Source organism: Arachis ipaensis, chromosome B05, assembly GCF_000816755.2.
Source record: "Arachis ipaensis cultivar K30076 chromosome B05, Araip1.1, whole genome shotgun sequence".
Lineage (NCBI taxonomy): Eukaryota > Viridiplantae > Streptophyta > Magnoliopsida > Fabales > Fabaceae > Arachis > Arachis ipaensis.
Window position 1 is genome coordinate 114,990,696 of NC_029789.2, and position 24,593 is coordinate 115,015,288.

Sequence of the window (24,593 nt, forward strand, 5' to 3'; positions counted from 1 at the left end):
GAGTTTGATTGAGTAGTTCTTTGATTTTGTGAAGCTCTGTGAACTCTGAAACTGTGAACCCTGTCTCCCTATTTTATTTTTCTTTGAACTGTGTAGTGTGAAACTGTGAACTGATTCAACTGATCCAACTAAACTGAATTGTGAAATTTGGTTAATAATTTTTGTTTATTGATTACTGAAACTGAACTGATTTTTGGAGAATTTCTTGATTCCTCTTACAAAGATTCTACAAGATAAATTTGAAATGGAATTGTTTGTTTTTCTGTTTCCATATACATATTTATTATGCCATTAAACATGTTCATGAATTGGACAATTTTCTGCAGAAAAACTTAGTAAAGAATAAATAACTTCAACATAACAGGATTGAACACCTTTATGTACAGGTTTTGAGGGGCCATCGAAACATGCAAGATCTTTTTCTAAATATTTTGCTAGACCCATATGATTAGCCTTCTCTCTTACATTTCTTTTTATTACACTACTATGACAAACCTCAGAAGCATGTTGAAGGAGTTTGCTCTACGGATATCCCTGTTTTTCTCTTAGGGCAATATAGACAAGTGAAGGTCTCATCTAATATTCTCACAATGTGAATTTCCTTCTTGAGCTCTTCATAAGATTCATCTACATACCATGAACTTATTTGAGGTGCACTTGCACTAGTATCCATGTTAGATGTGGAGCAATGAGCCATTATAATTTCTCCCAGCCAAGGTATTACAATAACTGAAACACAGATATTAACACTAGAACAGTGTACAGATGGTTGCCATTTTGGTTTACCTATCGCTTCCATGAAAAAAATAAAAAAAATAAACAAACATTGTGAAGTAGCGAATTTCTTCAAAAAATTCTCCAATTTAATCAAATTTAATGTGTTTATTTATATTTATTTATTATTTTATTATAAAACAGTTTTTCGGTTCAACTATGGTCGAACCGGTTGAATCTATGAACCAGTGAACCAGTAACTAGAACAGTTCGATGACCGGTTCAGTTTTCAGAACCTTGTTTTAAACTGATCTTTGTGTCAAAATTAACCTCAAACTTATATTGTCAACTGTTAATCAATGATAAGTGTTGTGAGAAACAAGATTGATCCACATCAAAGATTATTGGCATTGCTAAATATATAAAAGGGTTATATACAATGAGTAGAGAACCAAAATTCTCTCACTTTCTCCCTCCTCCAACAAAGCAAGCTTCATTGGCGGCAACTACGATTACTACTCATCCTACAACACCTTCACACAGTGAGCACAACAACATTTGGTATCTTAGATTATGACACATACCCATACATAAATTAATTTTACTGAAGAAGCATTATCCTTTTATAGATTGTATTGCTTCAAAACTTTCTTGTGACTCATATCATTTTGCAAAACAAAAAAAATTATCTTTTGATCTTAGTACCACTGAAATAAAATACTGTTTTGACTTAGTTCATATGGATATCTAGGGTCCTATTTCTGTCCCTTCTAATGAAGGACATAGGTATTTTTTGACTGGTGGTGGATGGCAAAAGCAGCTTCACTTGGATTTTTTTTTATGAAAACCAAATCTGAGGCATCACAATTGGTTATTAATTTTGTGAATTTTGTCAGAGTACAAAACAAGTTAAGTGTATAAGGACTAATAATGGGTCAGAATTCACTCTAAAATCATTTTTTGCATCAACTGGCATTTTACACCAAACCTTTTGTGTAGAAACACCAGAGCAAAATGGGATTGTACAGCGAAAACACCAGCACATTTTAGGTGTTGCTAGAGCACTGTTATTTTAATCAGGAATTTCACATTGTTTTTGGCAATACGCAGTTGCTCATGCTATTCACCTAATTAATAGGCTGCCCAGCACTAAACTGGATAATGCTAGTCCTTATAAGCTTTTGTATGGTAATTTACCTGACCTTTCATATTTAAGAGTATTTGGTTCTCTTGCATATGCCTCCACATTAACAAATTCAAGAACAAAATTAGACCCAAGAGCCAGGAAAATAACTTTTCTCAGTTTTAAATTAGGAACAAAGGGTTTTTGACTTATTAATTTAAAATCAAAGGAAATTTTCATATCTAGAAATGTAATTTTCTATGAAACTCATTTTCCATTTTCACATTCCACTAGCACTGACATTCATGCGGTACCCACTTGTACTCCACAATGCATTGATCTTTTTCAATATGATACACCATCCACACATCATTTGCAATCACCCACACCTACCACACTCACAGATTCAAATGACATTTGTCAAGTTCAATACACTCACCAATTTTCTCACACACCATTGCACCCATTACATAAGGACCTTCTCAAGGATTTTGGTTATCTAGATTGCAAGCCTCTTTCCACTCCTTTCAATTATAGTCAGAAACTCTCGAAGAAATTTGGTACCATTTTAATGGACAACACTACTTACAGACAGCTCATCAGCCGACTCCTTTACCTCACAAACACTAGACCCGATATCTCTTATGTTGTGGGACGTTTGAGTCAGTTTTTGGACTGTACAACCATTTCTCACCTACAAGCTGCTTTTCGCGTACTCTGATATTTAAAGGGCAGACCTGTAACTAGTATATTCTTCTCCTCTACTTCTAATCTGCATCTCACCGGATTTGCCGATGCTGACTGGGCTACCTATGCCAATACTCGTCGTTCTATTTCTGGTTATTGTTTCATGCTTAGGAACTCTCTCGTTAGCTGAAAGAGTAAGAAGCAAATCACAGTTGCCAAGTCCTCTGTAGAAGCTGAATATAGGTCTCTTGCTGTTGCCACTTGTGAAGCTAGTTGATTATCTTTCTTAATGGATTTCATTGGTTTGCTGCTTCAAAAGTCTATCGCTTTATTTAGTGACAATCAGTTAGCCATTCACATTGCCAATAATCCATATTTTATGAAAGAACAAAAAACATTAAAGTAGACTGCCACATTGTTCATGAAAAGTATTTATCTGATCTCATTCATCTGATGCCCAATTCGTTTCAAAGACTAACTTGCTGATTTTCTTACCAAAGATCTACCACTGGGTCCATTTTTCATTAATGTTTCCAAGTTAGGATTGTTAGATTTATACAATTCTAGCTTTCAGGAGGGTGTTACCTAAATTATTTTTTTATCAATAGTAGATGTAGGCTTATTTGTTATAATTTTTTTAGTGGGAGTACATAAGGAGTACATAGTATATAAAGTGTAATAACTCAACAGATATTTTTAAGAAAATTTTTCATTCTCTTCAACAATGAGAATAACTTATTTTTCTCTCTCTCATAATCCCTTCTGGTTCATCAAACCATCAACATCACAGGTTGAACAACTTATGGCATGAGATTTTCTTCAGTGACCATAACCAGTCACGCTAAAACTGTGACAATAAATCAGCCTATGGTCACGGTTTTTACACAAGACCATGGAGCAACCTATGGTCACAGAAAAAAATGTGGTCTAAAGTCAGAATTTAAACACTGCAACCATGATTATAGATAAAAAAAATCCATGACTATAGATATATGGCCACGTCATAATAGGCCACGATAGAAAACTGTGACCATAGACCTATGATAACCCGTTTCACTAGCTATGGTCACGGTTTCTCACTGTGACCATAGACCTTTTTTGTAGTGTATCTAGCACTTTTGTTTAATGTCTATTGGACGGTTGGTGTGGTTCTTGTCATGATGGCTTATATTTGAATTTATCATTCAATCACCACCAATGCGTGGACTTCATATATTCTCCAGGATCCCAGATTACTGGCAACAAGCTTTTAAGGATTTCAAGAAATACGAAGAGTCCTCTAACTTGTTGAATGTCACATTGTATCCCAGAATCCCAAACTTTGTATGTCCACCCACTTTCTTATTTATCTTCATGCTTTTATTCGAGTGACAAAAAAATTTGAATTCTCCTTTAAGCTCCAAATCCTTGTTCAAAATTTCTTATTTTGAGCCTTACACTATCTTCGAACTCCAAGTCTTGATATTCTACCCTTAGTGAACCTTAATTCACATTGCTACCGGACATCCAATTTTTTCTCTCTTAGCACTCTAAGAACAGTTCTAAGTTGATCACCATTTTCTAAAAAATAATATTAATGTGGACTAAAAAAGTTAAAGGATGAGATCTTTACCCATTGAAGTTTTATATTAGATGGTGACTTAGTTAGGGAGATTCCCAAAGGATTTGCCAATGTGATTCCCACTCCCTTTGACTCTTTTTTAATAACCTCTACTTATTGGTTTGTCGACTTCTTCTACAACTTCTTTATTGCTCAAATTGTGTCTTGGAGGTTGTGCACATTCCTTCTCAATATCACTTTCACATCCAACAGAAGAAGGTTCAACAAACTCAATAAAGTCATTAATCAGTGTGGAAGCATCTTCAATAATGAAGTTTGTTCCTTACTTAACTCCTTCTTAACTCTCAACCACTCTTTCTAATTTAAGTCACTCATCCTACTTCTCTTGTTGCAACTCACCCCTCAACTCTTCTTCTCTTACTTGAGATTCCAAGTTTTTGTATAATAGTAATACAAGAGAGAAGAGATAGGTATGCTTGCAGCAATCTAGTCCATCAATTTCTTAAGGTGATTTAGTTGCTCCTCTTGCCCTTGGAAGATAGATTGAAGCTCATTTTGTTCTTGGATCAACGGTTAAAAACTTTTTTATGGAGGATTGTGAGGAAAAATGTTAGTCATGTTGGAGAAAGTCATCGTGTACGAGAGGTAGTATCTCAAGAGGACTATAAAAGGAAGGATGCTAAAATGGTTGTGGTTCAAGGGGTGGTTGTTCATAAGGCTCATAAGAGGGTAGTGATAAGGTGAATATGGATTTGGGTCCCATTGAGGTAATTGTGGTGGTGGGATGGGATTTAGGCGTATTGTTATTAAGAAAAATATTGAGGATGGTGGTTATAGGAATACAGTAGTTGAGGTCCATAATCATAGTAAAGACTACCATATTTGTTGGATTGGTAAACACTCTCGGGTGGAGTATGATCATAGTAGCACAGAGGGGTTAATGCTGTGGATTGTCCATATAACTGCTGCTCTTCCCTCAAGTGATTTTCTGTCCATAGTGTGAACCACCATTAAAGTCACTCATTCCTACAACATATTTACTACCATGAAACTCAAAGCCGCAAGGATGAAAATTCATAGCAAAATAGCAAATAGAAACAAAGAATATCAAAAAGAAAAAAGATAACAAGTAAAAAGTAAGATATTCATACTATTCACATATTAACAATAGCCAATAATAACCACATATTGCAATTCCCTGACAACGACGCCAAAAATTTGACAAGCGCTAAACACCAGTTTAGAAAATTCACAAGTTTAAAGATCAAGATTCATTACATCTCTAAACCAGAATTCAACCTCCTTCAAAGTTTAGTTTAGAAAGATGTCACAAATTCAAAACAATAACCAAAAGTTTAACCCCAGGTAGTTCTTCTTAGGAATCATAATAGAGTGATCAATTATTGGCTATGGAGAAATCGGTAATTTTGATCACAATTGACGAAAAATTAAAATGCAAGACATGAAAGAGGCAATGTAATATCTATGTGTCAAGAGAAATTAAACTAAGAACAATTAATGCAATTAATTAAGAAGAGAAGAAGGTAAATTCAAGTTCTAAAAGATCTTGGCAAGGGTTGAGAGTTAAGAATCACTATCCTTATCACTAACCACAACATGATAATTACAAAGAGCAAACCCAATTCATCAACATCTACAAGTTGAGAAAAGTCAATTAGGCTTAATTAACTTTAATCTACAAGTCCTAATCAACTCACTAATTGAATTAGTAAAATATTAGCTTTAGTAGAAATAAGATTAATTAATATCTCTAAATTATCAATCAACTTAGATATTAATGACTGAAGGTCACCCAATTTCTCAACTCCAAACCAAAAATGTAAAAATCTACTCCATAACTAAGTCAAGCATTTTATCAAACACTTAGAATGCATAAACAATAAACTTCATAAATTGCAAGAAATAATAAAATCTACAACTATCCCTGGCAAGAATTCAACAAAAGTTTATAAACTAAAAGAATATAAACAAGAGAAAATGTAAATAAAATTAATCTAAAATAAGATTAAAAACTAAAATTTAAAAAAATTAAAGTAGAACCCTAAAAATTTACTAAAATATACTAAAAAAACAAAACTTAAAAGCCACTTGGTGTTTCCTTGCATTTTCTCTTTAATATACTTCAAAAATGTGATGCTTGAATATTTATATTAATAGTTTTTCAATCTTAGATTTTATGTTTCAATTATAGTAATTGAATTTTGACATTTGACTGTTTGAAAAAATGTACGTGTCAATACTAAGATTTTAGAGTTTAGAATAGTTAAAATAACGAATAAAAATGTATTAAAATTTATTTGTATATACTTTATTCTTTTTATGTTTTATTAATAAAACAAAGACATTGAATAGTTAAAAATTTTGACATTTTAATTATTTAAGAAAATGTATGTGTCAACAAGATAAGGTGGAGCAAAAAGGACAAAAAGATACAAATGAAGTCTAAGAAATAATAAAACCTAAAAGACATAAACTTTAGTTATCTTTGATATTACTATCAATAATTAAAAAGATTAATACCACATCACTTTTTATAGCTCTTAATGACCTGTCAATAATTTTTGCTAGTATAGGTGTTTGTTTTGGAATATTATTTTATATTTATCCAAATAAATATTTTAATTAATAAAAAAAAATCTCAATCAACTATTTTTTCTATTTTTTCTTTTTCATAGATACTATTATCCAACTTTTAAAGTATTTTTTTTATTATACCTAGAATGACTCAAATACTACTAAAGTGAAACGACTAAGCACATTACATTTATCAAGTAAATTCACAAATCACAACTAACAAACAAGTGTCAACTACTTTTGACATTTTATTTGCATAAAAGACAAATATTATCACTCTTCTTAATAATAACTAATCTACTCAACTTGTCTTTCATATTTAATATTATCAACTAACATAAACTAAATAAACAATTCAACTCGTAGTAGCACCAAACATCCTATATATAATTGTAGTAAAGTTGTAATTAATACATCCTCTGAAAGAATATCTGTTTATAAGACATGAACAAAGAAGTTAATAAAAAAAATATATTTTTTAATTTAAATTTCTATACCACTCTATCTTCTTTTTTTATTGTTAGTTTTTTTGACATAAAAATTTCATAAAGTTGATTTAGTAATTCTAATTTGTCATTAATACAGTTCCTTCTTTTGTTAAAAATTTTATATCTACTTAATTCGATCCCAAAATATACGATTCCTTATTATCGACCTTTTTTTGTTTGAGACAGAAAAATTTTAAAAAAAAGCGTCTTTCAATTTATCACACTACAATCAATTATCTTCTTAGAAACAAATTCTTCTTTCATTCTCTAACTCCAAAGCCAAACTATTAATCATTTTATCTCTCATTTATTGCTCTTTAATATACAATTGATAAATATTCTTTTTAAGACTTCTTATAAGAAATAATACTAATAATAATAAAAAATTTACAGTCTTGAATTATATATGTTCTGACCTTTGGCTAAATTTCACATAATGAAAAACTCTATTTACTAAGAAATAATATATAGAAGTGAATTTCTATACATATAATTTTCTTATAAGTTAAATTTCTACTGCATTTTTTTAAAAGAAAAATAAATTGGATGTTCTGTCATGTATATGTGAATGTAAATTAAGATTACAAAGGATCAACAATTTGCTTATCCATTTTTGGAACAATTTAGTGAAAGTTATTCTTTTACAAAATAGATAAAAAAAATAATTTTTTCTTATGTTTCTTTTCAACGGCATTGTTAAAATCTTTCAAGTTCTCAAAATTTTGTTCTATATCTAATAAAGTTGGAGAAAGACCTAAACTCAAATTTGTCATTGCAAGATCATTTATTTATCTTAGGATAAAAAATATAAATAAATCATGGAGAGAAACATTTTACATGAATCAGCCAAAAGGAAAACTGATTCACCAATCAACCATTGCACAAATTCATGTAGTTCAAATCAGCTTATGTCGAACTTGAATTGAATGTAATTCAAAACAAGCTACTTCGAATTACATGCAGACGTGAAACATACATAGTTCGAATCGATGCAATTCGAATTACATGCACACGTGAATTCAACATAGTTCGAGTTGATGCAATTCGAATTAAAGCTTGTTAATTCGATACAATGTGATTCGAATTAGCTTGAGCAGAAACCCTATATAATTCGAACCTTGTTGATTCGAACTACCCTTGTTTTGCCACTAGTAGTAATTCGAATTGACCTGTTTCAAATTACACTAGATTTGGCTATAAAAGGAGTTTGAATCCACCCCATTCGAATCACTTTCCTAGTCTCAGACCGCACCAAATCCCAGAGAAAACGACCCAGATTCGCTCCGACAAATCTTCGAGCAGACTATTTAGCTGATGGGGGACGATCTAGGGAGACTATATCGGTTGGATGGAGTGGCTCATATTGCTGGGGTCATCAACGACGAGATTAGTGGTTTTTTTTTTCTGGTGCTTTATTTTTGTGGTTCTGCATGTGGTTTTTGTTGGTGGTATTGCATGTGGTTTATTGAAGTGGTTTTGTTTACGGTTTGGTAGGCGATTTAAGTTAGCGGTTTACGTTAGTGGTTTTGCATGTGGTATTGTTAGTGGTTTTTGTTTAGTGATTTTGCATGTGGGATTGTTAGTGGCTTTTGATGTAGTTTATATTAGCGGTTTACGTGAGCGATTTCTGTTAGTGGTTTTTGTTAATGGTATTGCGTGCGGTTGATTTTAGTGGTTTTGTAGATAAGTTTTGTTGATGGTTTATGTTAGCGGTTTATATTGATGGTCTTGGATATGGTTTATTTAGTGGTTTTGTATGCGGTTTATGTTAGTGATTTCGCATGTGTTTTTTGTAAGTAGATTTGCACGTGGTTTATCTATGCGGTTTATGTTAGTGGTTTATGCATACGATTTTGGTAGTGGTTTATTATATCGCTTTTGTATGTGGTTTTTGTTAGTGGTTTCCTGATGAGCGGATAATTTATATGCTTTTTGGCATTGTTTTTAGTATGTTTTTAGTAGAATCTGGTTACTTTTAGGGATGTTTTCATTAGTTTTTATGTTAAATTCACATTTTTGGACTTTACTATGAGTTTGTGTGCTTTTCTGTGATTTCAGGTATTTTCTGGCTGAAATTGAGAGACTTGAGCAAAAATCAGATTCAGAGGTAGAAGAAGGACTGCTGATGCTGTTGGATTCTGACCTCCCTGCACTCAAAGTCGATTTTCTGGAGCTACAGAACTCAAAATGGCACGCTTCCAATTGCGTTTGAAAGTAGACATCCAGGGCTTTCCAGAAATATATAATAGTCTATACTTTGGCCGAGTTTAGACGATGCAAAAGGGTGTTGAACGCCAGTTCTATGCTGCTGTCTGGAGTTAAACGCCAGAAACACATCACAAACCAGAGTTGAACGCCAGAAATACGTTACAACCTGGCGTTCAACTCCAAAAAGAGCCTCTGCACGTGTAACATTCAAGCTCAGCCCAAGCACACACCAAGTGGGCCCCGAAAGTGGATTTGTGCATCAATTACTTACTTCTGTAAACCCTAGTAGCTCGTTTATTATAAATAGGACTTTTTACTATTGTATTTGACATCTTGGGACGCCTAGTTCTTAGATCATGGAGGCTGGCCATTCGGCCATGCCTGAACCTTTCACTTATGTATTTTCAACGGTAGAGTTTCTACACTCCATAGACTAAGGTGTGGAGCTCTGCTGTTCCTCAAGAATTAATGCAAAGTACTACCATTTTTCTATTCAATTCAACTTGTTCCGCTTCAATAAAAAAAAATATATTTCCCTCTTTTCTCTCATAAATTTCGAAAATTAGATTTGACTTTTTCAAAAATTTTTAAAAATCTAGTTGTTTTCATGAGTCAAATCAAATTTTCAATTTGAAAATCTTATCTTTTTCAAAATCTTTTTCAAAAATCAAATCTTTTTCATTTTTCTTATTTATTTTCAAAAATTATAAAAATATTTTTCAAAAATCTTTTTCTTAATTTTATCTCATAATTTTCGAAAATAACATCATCAATTAATGTTTTGATTCAAAAATTTCAAGTTTGTTACTTGCTTGTAAGAAAGATTCAAACTTTAAGTTCTAGAATCATATCTTGTGATTTCTTGTGAATCAAGTCATCAATTGTGATGTTAAAAAAATCAAATCTTTTTCAAAACTAATTTCAATCATATCTTTTCAAAAATATCTTCTTATCTTATCTTTTTCAAAATTTGATTTTAAAATATCTTTTCTAACTTCTTATCTTCTTATCTTTTCAAAATTGATTTTCAAATTTGTTTCAACTAACTAACTAACTTTTTGTTTGTTTCTTATCTTTTTCAAAACTACCTAACTAACTCTCTCTCTCTAATTTTCGAAAATATCCGCCCTCTTTTTCAAAATTTCTTTTTAATTAACTAATTAATTTAATTTTTTATTTTAATTTTCGAAAATTACTAACCTTTTTTCAAAAACTATTTTTGAAAACCACTAACTCTTTTTCAAAAATTATTTTCGAAAATCCTCTTTCTCTCTCATCTCCTTCTATTTTATTTATTCATCTACTAACACTTCTCTTCATCTCACATCTCTGCTCCTATCATCACCTTTGTGTTTGGATTATCCATTCTTCTTTTCTTCTACTCACATAAGGGAACCTCTATGCTTGGGCAAAAAGGATCTCTATTATTATTATTTTTCTGTCCCCTCTTTTCATATGAGCAGGAGCAAGGACAAGAATATTCTTGTTGAAGCAGATCCAGAACCTAAAAGGACTCTGAAGAGGAAACTAAGAGAAGCTAAATTACAACAATCCAGCAAGCACCTTTCAGAAATTTTCGAACAGGAAGAGGAGATGGCAGCCGAAAATAATAATAATGCAAGGAGGATGCTTGGTGACTTTACTGCACCTAATTCCAATTTACATGGAAGAAGCATTTCCATCCCTACCATTGGAGCAAACAATTTTGAGCTGAAACCTCAATTAGTTTCTCTGATGCAGCAGAACTGCAAGTTTCATGGACTTCCATCTGAAGATCCTTTTCAGCTCTTAACTAAATTCTTGCAGATATGTGATACTGTTAAGACTAATGGAGTAGATCCTGAAGTCTACAGGCTCATGCTTTTCCCTGAGAGGAATCCTGTGAGTAATGGGACGCCTATGAAGATGGGAGTTCTTGAAATTGATACTCTGAATGCCATATTGGCTCAGAATAAAATATTGACTCAGCAAGTCAATATGATTTCTCAGAGTCTGAATGGAATGCAAGCTGCATCTAACAGTACTCAAGAGGCGCCTTCTGAAGAAGAAGCCTATGATCCTGAGAACCCTGCAATAGCAGAGGTAAATTACTTAGGTGAACCTTATGGAAACACCTATAACTCCATGAAGAAATCATCCAAATTTCTCATGGAATGATCAACAAAAGCCTCAACAAGGCTTTAATAATGGTGGAAGAAACAGGTTTAACAATAATAAACCTTTTCCATCATCCACTCAGCAACAGACAGAGAACTTTGAACAAAATACCTCTAATTTAGCAAATTTAACCTCTGATCTGTCCAACGCCACTGTGAGTTTCATGAATGAAACAAGGTCCTCCATTAGAAATTTGGAAGCACAAGTGGACCAGCTGAATAAAAGAATCACTGAAATTCCTACTAGTACTCTCCCAAGCAATACAGAAGAAAATCCAAAAGGAGAGTGCAAGGCCATTGAAATGACCATCATGGCCGAAACCACAAAAGAGGAGGAGGACGTGAATTCCAAGGAGGAAGACCTCCTGGGATGTCCAGTGATCAATAAGGAGTTTCCCTCTGAGGAACCAAAGGAATCTGAGGCTCATCTAAAAACCATAGAGATTCCAGTGAACCTCCTTATGCCATTCATGAGCTCTGATGAGTATTCCTCTTCTGAAGAGAATGAGGATGTTACTGAAGAGCAAGTTGCCAAGTACCTTGGTGCAATCATGAAGCTGAATGCCAATTTATTTGGTAATGAGACTTGGGGAGATGAAACTCCCCTGTTCACCAATGAACTAAATGCATTGGATCAACTGAGATTGCCTCAGAAGAAACAGGATCCTGAAAAGTTCCTAATACCTTGTACCATAGGCACCATGATCTTTGAAAAGGCTCTATGTGACCTTGGTTCAGGGATAAACCTCATGCCCCTCTCTGTAATAGAGAAACTGGGAATCTTTGGGGTGCAAGTTGCTAAAATCTCATTAGAGATGGCAGACAGTTCAAGGAAACAGGCTTATGGACAAGTAGAGGACGTGTTAGTAAAGGTTGAATGCCTTTACATCCCTGCTGATTTCATAGTCCTGGATACTGGAAAGGAAGAGGATGAATCCATCATCCTAGGAAGACCTTTCCTAGCCACAGCAAGAGCTGTGATTGATGTTGACAGAGGTGAACTAGTCCTTCAATTGAATGAGGACTCTCTTGTGTTTCAAACTCAAGGTTATCTCTCTGCAACCATGGAGAGGAAGCACAAAAAGCTTCTCTCACTGCAGAGTCAACCAGAGCCCCCACAGTCAAACTCTAAGTTTGGTGTTGGGAGGCCACAACCAAACTCTAAGTTTGGTGTTGAACTCCCATATCCAAACTCTAAGTTTGGTGTTGAGGAGTCTCAACAATGCTCTGAACATCTGTGAGGCTCCATGAGAGCCCACTGTCAAGCTATTGACATTAAAAAAGCGCTTGTTGGGAGGCAACCCAATTTTTATTTAATTATATTTTTATTAGTTATATGTCTTTATAGGTTCATGATCATGTGGAGTCACAAAATAAATCAAAAAAATTGAAAACGGAATAAAAAATAGCAAAAAAAAAAAAATCACACCCTGGAGGAAGACCTTACTAGCGTTTAAACGCCAGTAAGAAGCATCTGGCTGGCGTTCAATGCCAGAACAGAGCATGGTTCTGGCACTGAACGGCCAAAATGGGCAGCATCTGGGCGTTTGAACGCCAGAATTGCACCCTGGAGAAGAGCTGGCGCTGAACGCCCAGAACAAGCATGGTTCTGGCGTTCAACGCCAGAAATGGGCAACAAATGGGCATTCAACGCCCAGAACAAGCACCAATCTGGCGCTGAACGCCCAGAGTTGTGTGCAAGGGCATTTTGCATGCCTAATTTGGTGCAAGGTTGTAAATCCTTGAACACCTCAGGATCAGTGGACCCCACAGGATCACCTCAGGATCAGTGGACCCCACAAGATCACCTCAGGATCTGTGGACCCCACAGGATCCCCACCTACCTCCACTCACTTCTTCTCACCCCTCTTTCACACAATCCCATAAACACTCTTCCCCAAAACTCTTCACCAAACACCCTCTCTCTCTCCATTCATGGTCATCCCTTCTGTTTTCAATTCACCACTCACATCCATACATCCCACTTACCTACAAAATTTAATATCTCTTTCCCACCCAATCCTATCCATATGGCCGAATACACACATCCATCCATCTCCTCTATATCTTCTTCTTCTTCTATTCTTTCTCCTGCTCGAGGGCGAGCAACATTCTAAGTTTGGTGTGGTAAAAGCATAGCTTTTTTTGTTTTTCCATAACCATTAATGGCACCTAAGGCCAGAGAAACCTCAAGAAAGAGGAAAGGGAAGGCAATTGCTTCCACCTGTGAGCCATGGGAGATGGAAAGATTCATCTCACAAGCCCATCACTAAGAAAAGGATGGAGCAAATAAGAGAGCACATTCATGGATCTCAACAGGCACATGAAGAAGCTCATCATCAAGAAATCCCTGAGATACCTCAAGGGATGCACTTCCCTCCACAGAATTTTTGGGAGCAAATCAACACCTCCCTAAGAGAATTAAGTTCCAACATAGGACAATTAAGGGTGGAACATCAAGAGCACTCCATCATCCTTCATGAAATTAGAGAAGATCAAAAAGCAATGAGGGAGGAGCAACAAAGACAAGGAAGAGACATAGAAGAGCTCAAGGACATCATTGGGTCCTCAAGAAGGAAACACCACCATCATTAAGGTGGACTCATTCCTTGTTCTTACATTCTCTGTTTTTCGTTTTCTATGTTAAGTGCTTATCTATGTTTGTGTCTTCATTACATGATCATTAGTATTTAGTAACTATGTCCTAAAGTTATGAATGTCCTATGAATCCATCACCTCTCTTAAATGAAAAATGTTTTAATTCAAAAGAACAAGAAGTACATGAGTTTCGAATTTATCCTTGAACTTAGTTTAATTATATTGATGTGGTGACAATACTTCTTATTTTCTGAATGAATGCTTGAACAGTGCATATGTCTTTTGAAGTTGTTGTTTAAGAATGTTAAATATGTTGGCTCTTGAAAGAATGATGACAAGGAGACATGTTATTTGATAATCTGAAAAATCATAAAAATGATTCTTGAAGCAAGAAAAAGCAGCAAAGAACAAAGCTTGCAGAAAAAAAAAAGAAAAAAAATAGGTGAAAAAAAAAAGAGAAAAAGCAAGCAGAAAAAGTCAAAAAGCTCTTAAAACCAAGAGGCAAGAGCAAAAAGCCAATAACCCTTAAAACCAAAAGGCAAGGGTAAATAAAAAGGATCCCAAGGCTTTGAGCATCAGTGGATAGGAGGGCCTAAAGGAATAAAATCCTGGCCTAAGCGGCTAAACCAAGTTATCCCTAACCATGTGCTTGTTGCGTGAAGGTGTCAAGTGAAAACTTGAGACTGAGCGGTTAAAGTCAAGGTCCAAAGCAAAAAAAGAGTGTGCTTAAGAACCCTGGACACCTCTAATTGGGGACTTTAGCAAAGCTGAGTCACAATCTGAAAAGGTTCACCCAGTTATGTGTCTGTGGCATTTATGTATCCGGTGGTAATACTGAAAAACAAAGTGCTTAGGGCCACAGCCAAGACTCTTAAAATAGCTATGTTCAAGAATCATCATACTGAACTAGGAGAATCAATAACACTATCTGAACTCTGAGTTCCTACAGATGCCAATCATTCTGAACCTCAATGGATAAAGTGAGATGCCAAAACTATTCAAGAGGCAAAAAGCTACAAGTCCCGCTCATCTGATTGGAGCTATGTTTCATTGATAGTTTGGAATTTATAGTATATTCTCTTCTTTTTATCCTATTTGATTTTCAGTTGCTTGGGGACAAGCAATAATTTAAGTTTGGTGTTGTGATGAGCGGATAATTTATACGCTTTTTGGCATTGTTTTTAGTATGTTTTTAGTAGAATCTGGTTACTTTTAGGGACGTTTCATTAGTTTTTATGTTAAATTCACATTTCTAGAATTTACTATGAGCTTGTGTACTTTTCTGTGATTTCAGGTATTTTCTGGCTGAAATTGAGGGACTTGAGCAAAAATCAGATTCAGAGGTAGAAGAAGGACTGCTGATGCTGTTGGATTCTGACCTCCCTGCACTCAAAGTGGATTTTCTGGAGTTACAGAACTCAAAATGGCACGCTTCCAATTTTGTTGGAAAGTAGACATTCAGGGCTTTCCAGAAATATATAATAGTCCATACTTTGGCCGAGGTTAGATGACGCAAAATGGGATTTAACGCCAGTTCTACGCGGCTGTCTGGAGTTAAACGCTAGAAACACGTCACAAACCAGAGTTGAACGCCAGAAATACGTTACAACCTGGCATTCAACTTCAGAAAGAGCCTCTGTACGTGTAACATTCAAGCTCAGCCCAAGCACACACCAAGTGGGCCCCGGAAGTGAATTTATGCATCAATTACTTACTTCTGTAAACCCTAGTAGCTAGTTTATTATAAATAGGACTTTTTACTATTGTATTTGACATCTTGGGACGCCTAGTTCTTAGATCATGGAGGCTGGCCATTCAGCCATGCCTGAACCTTTCACTTATGTATTTTCAACGGTAGAGTTTCTACACTCCATAGATTAAGGTGTGGAGCTCTGCTGTTCCTCAAGAATTAATGCAAAGTACTACCATTTTTCTATTCAATTCAACTTGTTCCGCTTCTAAGATATTCATTCGCACTTCAACATGAATGTGATGAACGTGACAATCATCATCATTCCCTATGAACGCGTGCCTGACAACCACTTCCGTTCCACCTTAGATTGGATGATTATCTCTTGAATCTCTTAATCGGAATCTTCGTGGTATAAGCTAGATTGATGGCGGCATTCATGAGAGTCCGGAAAGTCTAAACCTTGTCTGTGGTATTCCGAGTAGGACTCTGGGATTGAATGACTGTGACGAACTTCAAACTCGCGAGTGCTGGGCGTAGTGACAGACGCAAAAGGAGGGTGAATCCTATTCCAGTATGATCAAGAACCTCAAATGATTAGCCGTGCTGTGACAGAGCATTTGGACCATTTTCACAAGAGGATAGGATGCAGCCATTGACAACAGTGATGCCTCCAGACGATTAGCCATGCAGTGACAGCGCATCGGACCATTTTCCAGAGAGGATCAAAAGTAGCCATTGACAAAGGTGATGTCCCTATATAAAGCCAGCCATGGAAGGAAGTAGGATTGATTGGATGAAGACAGCAGGAAAGCAGAGGTTCAGAGGAACGAAAGCATCTCTATGCGCTTATCTGAAATTCTCACCAATGATTTACATAAGTATCTCTATCCTTATTTTATTATCTATTTTCGAAAACTCCATAACTATTTTATATCCGCCTGACTGAGATTTACAAGGTGACCATAGCTTGCTTCATACCAACAATCTCCGTGGGATCGACCCTTACTCACGTAAGGTTTTATTACTTGGACGACCCAGTGCACTTGCTGGTTAGTTGTATCGAAGTTGTGAATGAAAAACAATTTATTAAGACGTGCGTTCAGAGTTTTTGACGTCGTGCCTGAGATCACAATTTCGTGCACCATTTCCATAAGTGGTTTATGTTGTTAGTTGTTTTTGTTTGTGGTTTTGGAAGTGGTTATAATTATGCTGTCCATGTAATGTGCAGCCTCAACGTTGCATCTCGAGCATGCGGCGGCAGCAGGGCATGTGACTCGATGAGAGATACGTTTCGTACTTGCAGATGGCTGGATTATACCATCTTGTGAGGCTGAAAGATAAATGGTTCCGATTAGATGAGCCCCTTGTCAGTGCCTTCGTCGAGCGGTGGCGTCCGAAAACGCACACCTTCCACATGCCGTTCGGAGAGTGCACGATCACACTTCAGGACGTGGCATACCAGTTGGGGTTGTCAGTGGACGGGCGCTATGTCAGTGGTTGCCTTACAGATTTCCAGATATACATCCAGGGTGGCCGTCCTGCTTGGGTGTGGTTCCAGGAGTTTCTTGGAGTGATTCCTCCTCTGAACCAAGTTCAGAAGTTCGCTGTAAACTGCACCTGGTTCCAGGAGACTTTTGGGGAGTGCCCCGCGGGAGCCGATGAGGAGACTGTGCGGCGCTTTGCTCGTGCCTATATCATGATGTTGTTGGGTACTCAGCTGTTTGCCGACAAGTCCGGCAACCGCATTCACATCAGATGGCTTCTGTATGTAGCTAGACTTGAGGAGATGGATACCTACAGTTGTGGGTCTGCAGCACTAGCATGGTTGTACCGGTGTATGTGCCGAGTGGCGAACAGACATGTGGTGAAGTTAGCGGGCCCACTTCAGTTACTTCAGTCCTGGATCTTTTGGCGCTTTCCTAGGTTTAGGCCTGCTAGGTATGATACGTGCAGCTGGCCGTTGGCCTCGAGGTACCCTACTCAGACTTTTCTATTTGAAGTTAAAATAGTTAATTCCATGTACGCTTGTTATGTTATACAAATCTGTCACACTTTTAACTAGCTATAACACCGATGTGAGATGTAGGTGGTCAGGTTACAACCCTTCCGGTAGCGAGAAGGGACCTAGAGTGCAGATGTGGAGACTGAGGATAGACATGTTACAGCCCAGGGATGTGAGTATATTAACCGGCTATGTTTATTTAATTAATCCTCCTTTATGATTTTAGAGCATGAATTGGCCTGACAATGTTGGAATCTTTGTGCAATTTATCTAGATGCCGTATAGCTCCCCCGAGGTACTGCAGGTTGTGCATCCGGAGGTGTTAGAGCCTCGGCATACGGCGATGTGGCGGTCTATGACGTCACTGATATACTTTGCCATGATAGAGTGGCATCAGATAGATAGGGTTTTACCGCAATTCGGCGGAGTCCAGCCCCGTCCGCAGCCCACCCTGAACATCGACTTTCTGATGTCGAAGGACGGGCAAGACGGTGATCGTTGGTTCCCGTCCACTTTGCAGTTCTGACATCTTCACTGGAAGAGCCGTGCGGACCACGTTCTCCGGTTCGATGTTGTTGCAGACCCTGGACCATCACATGACTTCCTGGAGTGGTAGAGTCAGCATGGAAAGAGGTTCTTGTCACCAGAGATGTATTTGGGGGATCCGAGAGCCGTTCCTATTCCTGTGGAGGTGTCGCAAAAGGGTGCTGGGCGAGTTCCTGATATGGATCATGTTGACGACGTGCCGGATAGGCGTCGGGTCGAGAGGAGAGCTCGTGTGGGGACACAACGTAGCTAGTGTGAGTGGAGGTGGCTAGACCAGGCTATGGACGAGGGTGACGCCGATGGTCGACATGGAGGAAGACGACGAGGGCACGGAGGTAGACAGAGAGGGCGTGCTGCGGCGAAAGATCACGGTGATGACGATGACGACGATCAGCACGGACCCGTGGGGGGGACGCTGAAGGGCATGCTGCAGTTGGGGGTGTTAGTCCCCATCATGGTGGGCATGGAGGCGAGTGGTACGGGTCCGGTATGGGTAACGGGGATTACCAGGGTGATGGTGGACTTGGGTCAGGGCCGCTAGGAGATTACTTCGTTGGTGTCCCTGCCGATGACCAGACACTTCAGAAGAGTACGCCATGGGTTAGCCCGGGGACGATGTTTTCGGACTTCCTGGCAGGTGATGGGCTTGATGCGAACTTCTGAGGGTCACACTTTCTAGATGAGATTACTGCCATCATGAAGGAGGATGATGCGGCCCGTCGGCATGGTCAGAGCTCCGGCACATCAGTCTCCAGTAATCGAACTCTACCTCGGTCTTAGCGTACGCCGCGTTCACAAGAAGCCTCCTTGCGTCTTTGCCCTTGAAGGTTAGGGCAAAATTTGCTGCTACATGTCGAATGCAGAATGCCCGGTATGTAGATTGAGGTAGCCATCCTCCGTCGGGAGCCTCAAGCGCGGCCTTGATGCCGTTATGCCTGTCCGATATAACCAGCAGACCTGGCTGCGGTGTCATGTGCTGACGCAGGTGGGAGAGAAAGAAGGACCAGGACTCAGCATTTTCACCCTCGACTAGTGCGAATGCAACATGGAGTATGTTGGAGTTCCCGTCCTGTGCAATCGCGACAAGCAAGGTTCCCCCATACTTGCCATACAGATGGGTGCCGTCAATACTAACCAACGGCTTGCAATGATGGAATGCCTCGACACACAATGGAAACGTCCAGAACAGTCTGTGAAAATAAGCTTGAGACTCGTCCAGCTGTCCACCGACTCGAACAGGGGTCGTCCTAAGGACTGCAACAGTACCAAGCATCGTCAACTGGACTCCTAACACCCACCTAGGGAGCTCGTTGTACGACTCATCCCAGTCACCATAGATGAGGCCAACAGCCTTCTGCTTCGCCAACCAGACCCTCCTGTACGTCAGCCTAAACCCAAAGTGTGCGGCCATGGCATTTAGGAGCACCTTGATGCTGACGGATGCATCAGCCCTAACCATTGGCATTATGAATGTCGAGATCACATGATAATCCAAACTCCTGTGGTCACTGGAGATGGAGGTCGCGAGACACGTATGCCGTCCATTGTACCGTTTGACCTCCCAAATGCCCTTGCGCTGCCGGAGACTCAGTCGAATCAACCATGTGCACCCATTCCCGAACTCAGAACACTTGCCCACATACCGGCGATAGTCAGACTCCACTACCTTGTACTGTACCCCTCGGCGGATGCTGTAAGTCTTGACACTTAACAAGGCCTCATCTTTATCCTGAAATTGCTTACCAACCTGGAACTCTGTCAGACCTGCAGACCCTTCCGCATCTCTAGTGCCAAATCCAGTAGGCTACCCAGGAACCCCCCTCCTACCTCATGGCATCCAAGTCCAAAGATGAAAAATGTGGAGGGTACTGCTGTGTACCAGAGCTAGAACCACCTCCCGCCCCTGTAGGCTCACTCGCTCCAATATCATCGCCACTGTCATCGGCAATCATATCCGGCTCCACATCATCGTCCTCTGGATCATCCAACAATCCATATCCAACCCCAGCCGGTGCAGCACACTGTAAAGAGGTCGGCAAAAATTCTCCTGTTCTAACCTCGTCGCATACACTGCCGTTGAGATCAACAGCGAACGAAGGGGAGGCGACAGGCTGGACGTGTGGCTCCTACACAGGGACGGAAGAAGAAGAAACGGCAGGTCTGGAGCTAGAACCGGCTACCGTGGCTAAAGTAGGGGTATTCCGGTTCGAACCCCCGAGCTGGATACCACATCAACCAACTTTGCCAACAGCTCTAGTGTCCTCACTTCGAAAAACTGCCGGCGACAATGAAACATGACCTGCAAGTCCTCATCACTCCCGATCGTGAAACAATCATACTTCACGGTTTCTTGGAGCACCGTGATTGGAATGTGATAGAAAAACTTCTTAACCCGTTTCACACCTTCCAGACCAAGTTTCAGCAGTACAGAGCTAACAAGGTCATCATACCTAGTCGTAGGCCTCACGATAATACAGAGAGGATCCTTATCAGTGAACTTCACACCGAAACGTGTTTTCCTCTTAATCGATCCTCTGTGGTGAACCAACACTACAAAACTCTCCCCACTAGCCATTTTACCCCTCTAATGAGAGCAACTCATGTCCACACCATATATATACAATTCTGCTCCTTTATAATTCGAACCAGCCTGGTTCGAAATATACTTTGTGTAATTCGAATTAAGCCACTTCAAATTATGTTGCATGGCATGCATGGAAGTGGTTCGAATCAACATGATTCGAATTACATGATGATGTGTAATTCGAATCAGCTGAATTCGAATTATGTGGCTTTAGGTGTCAGTGAGTAATTCGAATCTACATGGTTCGAATTACATGTAAACTGAGTTCGAAGCAGGTAGGTTTGAACTACATATAAATATGCTTTGGTTGATTGATGAATCAGATTTTGCTTTGACTTATTTGTGTTAAATTGTTCTGCCCTTGGCTTGTTTACGTTTTTTACCCTTTATCCTATATGGATGATCCATTACTTAAAAAAAAATGATGGTGATCCATGTACCTCACTTTTTATCTATATTTTAATGCGCTTATGGTTTCATGATCATAGCAAGAACAAACTAACTTTCTTTTTGTGCTCTAGCAAAGATATAACTATATAAGCTCAAAAGTGACTAGTGGTATAAAAGTATTGCATGTAGTTGAAATGCTTTATTTCTGTTTATCCGAATTATCTTTTAGGAAATGAATTATTTATAAAATTTCATATTATTCTAAAATAATTTGTCACATTTTTATATAAATTAGAATTGGTAGTAATATAAATGTTTAGGTTTAGTTATTTTATCTATCTATATAGTTTTACTAAATTTTCAATTAAGTTCTTAATTTTTTTTAATTAGATTCCTATATCTTATTAAATTTTGTAATTAAGTCTATACCATGACAAAAATATTAAAGTTAACATAATATTCTATTAAATAAAGTGAATATACCATACATAAAACGAAAAAACCTAAAAGACAATACTCCTCATTTCTTAAATTATAAAAGAGCCCTTAACTTTCTTTCACACTTACAGAAAAGGGGATGAAAAAAGAAAGAAGAAGAAAGGAAGAAAAAAGAGCAGGAAGAAAATGTGGCATCAGTGGATGGAAGAAGCAAGAAGAGAAGAAAGGGATGCCACTGCCACAGTTGCCGATTGTTCTCCGTCGTGCCATTGCCACAGAGAGAGGGAGGAAGACTTAGAATGATGGAAGAGAGAGAAAGTCAGAACAAGGGAGAGATTGCGAAAGGAGATCGCGTTGTAAGGAAGAAATAGAAGGGTGGAGGCGACGGAAGAAGAATGCGGTGGAACAGGCACGGACCTACGTACTACAATAGGGGCACTTGCCCCACTCCCATTTCAATTTCTTTTTAAAAAAATATACATATATAATATGCTTCCATTTTAAATTTTAAATGACTCCACTACAAATAAATTATGTCTGATTATTTAAAGCTCCAAATTCACTTTATCTTTTTATCATTTTGACTTTTACTTAACTTAATCAAATTTAGTTTTCTCCCATTCTCAAATCTCAGCCAGTCACCACTCCTTTATTCTCTTAAACCCTCTTCTTAGTTTCATATTTTCAACCTTATTTTTTATTCCTTTTTTAGTAGTCATCTTCTCTTCATCAAAAGGTAAATTTTAAATATTTTATTTTTTTTATATAACTCTCTATAACTCTATGTATCTTTCAATTTTATTGTTTCTCTTTTTGATATTTTCAATTGTAAATTTTAATTCAAATAATTATAATTTAGGTATTAATCTAATTTTTTATTCTCTTCATAAATTTATATATTTTATTTTATTCTCAATTTAGTGATCCTTATTATTTATTTGTTATCTTTTGTTCTATTTTATTATATGTAATTATGTTACATATAAATTTTTAAAGTCAATTGATCAATTTACTAATTTAAAATATATTTTTTTTATTTTTAGAAATAGTAATGAAAAAATATTTTAAAAAATATCTTTCATCTTATTTTATTATATGTAATTTTTAGTTTTTTTGTATTTGAATAATTAATGTGCACTTTTATTTTTTTAAATTTGAATTAATATATCTTTTGACAGTAATAATGTTTATTATTTTCGTCCCCTAACATAAATCTTCTGGGTTTGTCACTGCGGTGAAGAGTGATGCCATTGTTGTGATCATCGTTGGAGAGCAGACGAGCTGCTCCGCTCCCGTCCATTGTCACCGTCCATTGCTCATTGTCTCAGATTCGTCTTTTATTGTTCAGCGTCTCAGATTCGGTCATTATTGCTCGTTGTCCATTGCTTGTTGTCTCTGGGTTTTGGATTGGTTTTCCATGTTTATGGTGCTGTTTACTTTTGCTTCTGCTTCAACTTCATTTTACTTTTGTTTACTGATTATACTAAAAAAAATTTTGATTGTACTAAAAAAATTTCTCTTTATGAGTTTTGATACGTTCTACTTCTAATTAACTAATTATGTTATGGGAAGAGTTATGCTTCTGATCATACTACAAATGCACCTCAAAATTTACATAGTGGTCACAATTATATCTAAATACACATGAAAACAAAGTGAAGTATGGTGTAAATTTTTAAGTATATTTTTATTTATTTTTTTGACAAAAATTTTGATTTTAAATTTGTGTTAATTATGACCAAATTTTGCTATAGAAAAAAAAGTTTGTTGGTAAAATAAGTGGAGATAAAAACAGTGAACCTTGTCTAAGAAGAAAGTACTATGATTTTTCTATCTTCTTTTTGCAAAATAAATTTAAAATTTAATCTGATTTATACAATTTATTTTAATCAATTTTTAATTTAAATTTTGGACCGATTTAAATTTGAGCCTACGGAAAACGCAGCGAAATCAAGATTCCCAACCTTTTGGCATCCGGTTCTCCCCCAATCCCCAAGGCTCACCCCATAGACCCCTGAAGAAAAGGGGTAGAAAGAAAGAGCCTAACAATTTTCCATGGTCTTTCAACCTTCAATGAGAGTACGTTGCACGGTCACACGACTTTCCTCTTCTTAGAACACCAATCCACCGCGTAATCAAACAAACAAACAAACCCTTCACTCACGTTAACCCCAAAATCCTTACCATCAAACCCCGTTTTCAACACACCGAATCTTATATAAAGAATCAAATTCTTAAAGATCTGCCAATGAGAATTCCCCTCTTTATTCCTTCGATTCGTTAACCAACTTTGTTGAATTGCATTATAAGGTCATTATTTCCAGATTCTAATATGAGTAGCAATGAACAAACTTCTGGTGCTAGTCACAACGCCAGGGCTTTAATATCCAACGCTGCTGCTGGTGCTTCTGCTGGTAACCTTCTCTTTCTTATTTTTTCATTTAATTCAATATTTCTTTTGGTCACTTCTAATTGTTCTATTAACTTGTTTGAATGATGCAGGGGCCATAGCAGCTACGTTTGTGTGTCCGTTGGATGTGATCAAAACAAGGTTACAAGTCCATGGTCTTCCTCCTTCACATAAAGGTAGCATTTTTGTACTCTCAGAAATTGCTTAGGTTGTGTTTGCATACTATCACTTAGACAGAAATATAAATATACATATAGTAGTCTTTGCATGATTGATAATTAATGAAGTTCTGTTAAGACCCAGAACGGGTGGTAGAAATAGAATATGGACAACTGACTCATGTCAATTCATCAATTTGATGTAAGTTTGGTTCATCAGCTTGGAGCTGAAATCTTTATGG

The 24,593-nt window shown here is 37.2% G+C and overlaps 1 protein-coding gene and 1 long non-coding RNA gene across 2 annotated transcripts in view; both read left to right on the top strand.

The window, feature by feature from the left end:
- Positions 936-22,102, top strand: LOC110262969. Its single transcript, XR_002347980.1, has 4 exons — positions 936-1,013; positions 4,786-4,790; positions 19,900-19,903; positions 22,093-22,102. It is a non-coding gene; the product is annotated as an uncharacterized LOC110262969 (long non-coding RNA).
- The window catches only part of LOC107643857 (nicotinamide adenine dinucleotide transporter 1, chloroplastic), a gene marked incomplete in the record, with an annotated part of 6,575 nt that continues 5,709 nt past the window's right edge, over positions 23,728-24,593 (top strand). The window contains 2 exon segments of the mRNA XM_016347606.2: positions 23,728-24,197; positions 24,286-24,369. Of these exon segments, the coding sequence (XP_016203092.1) occupies positions 24,116-24,197; positions 24,286-24,369 (166 nt within the window).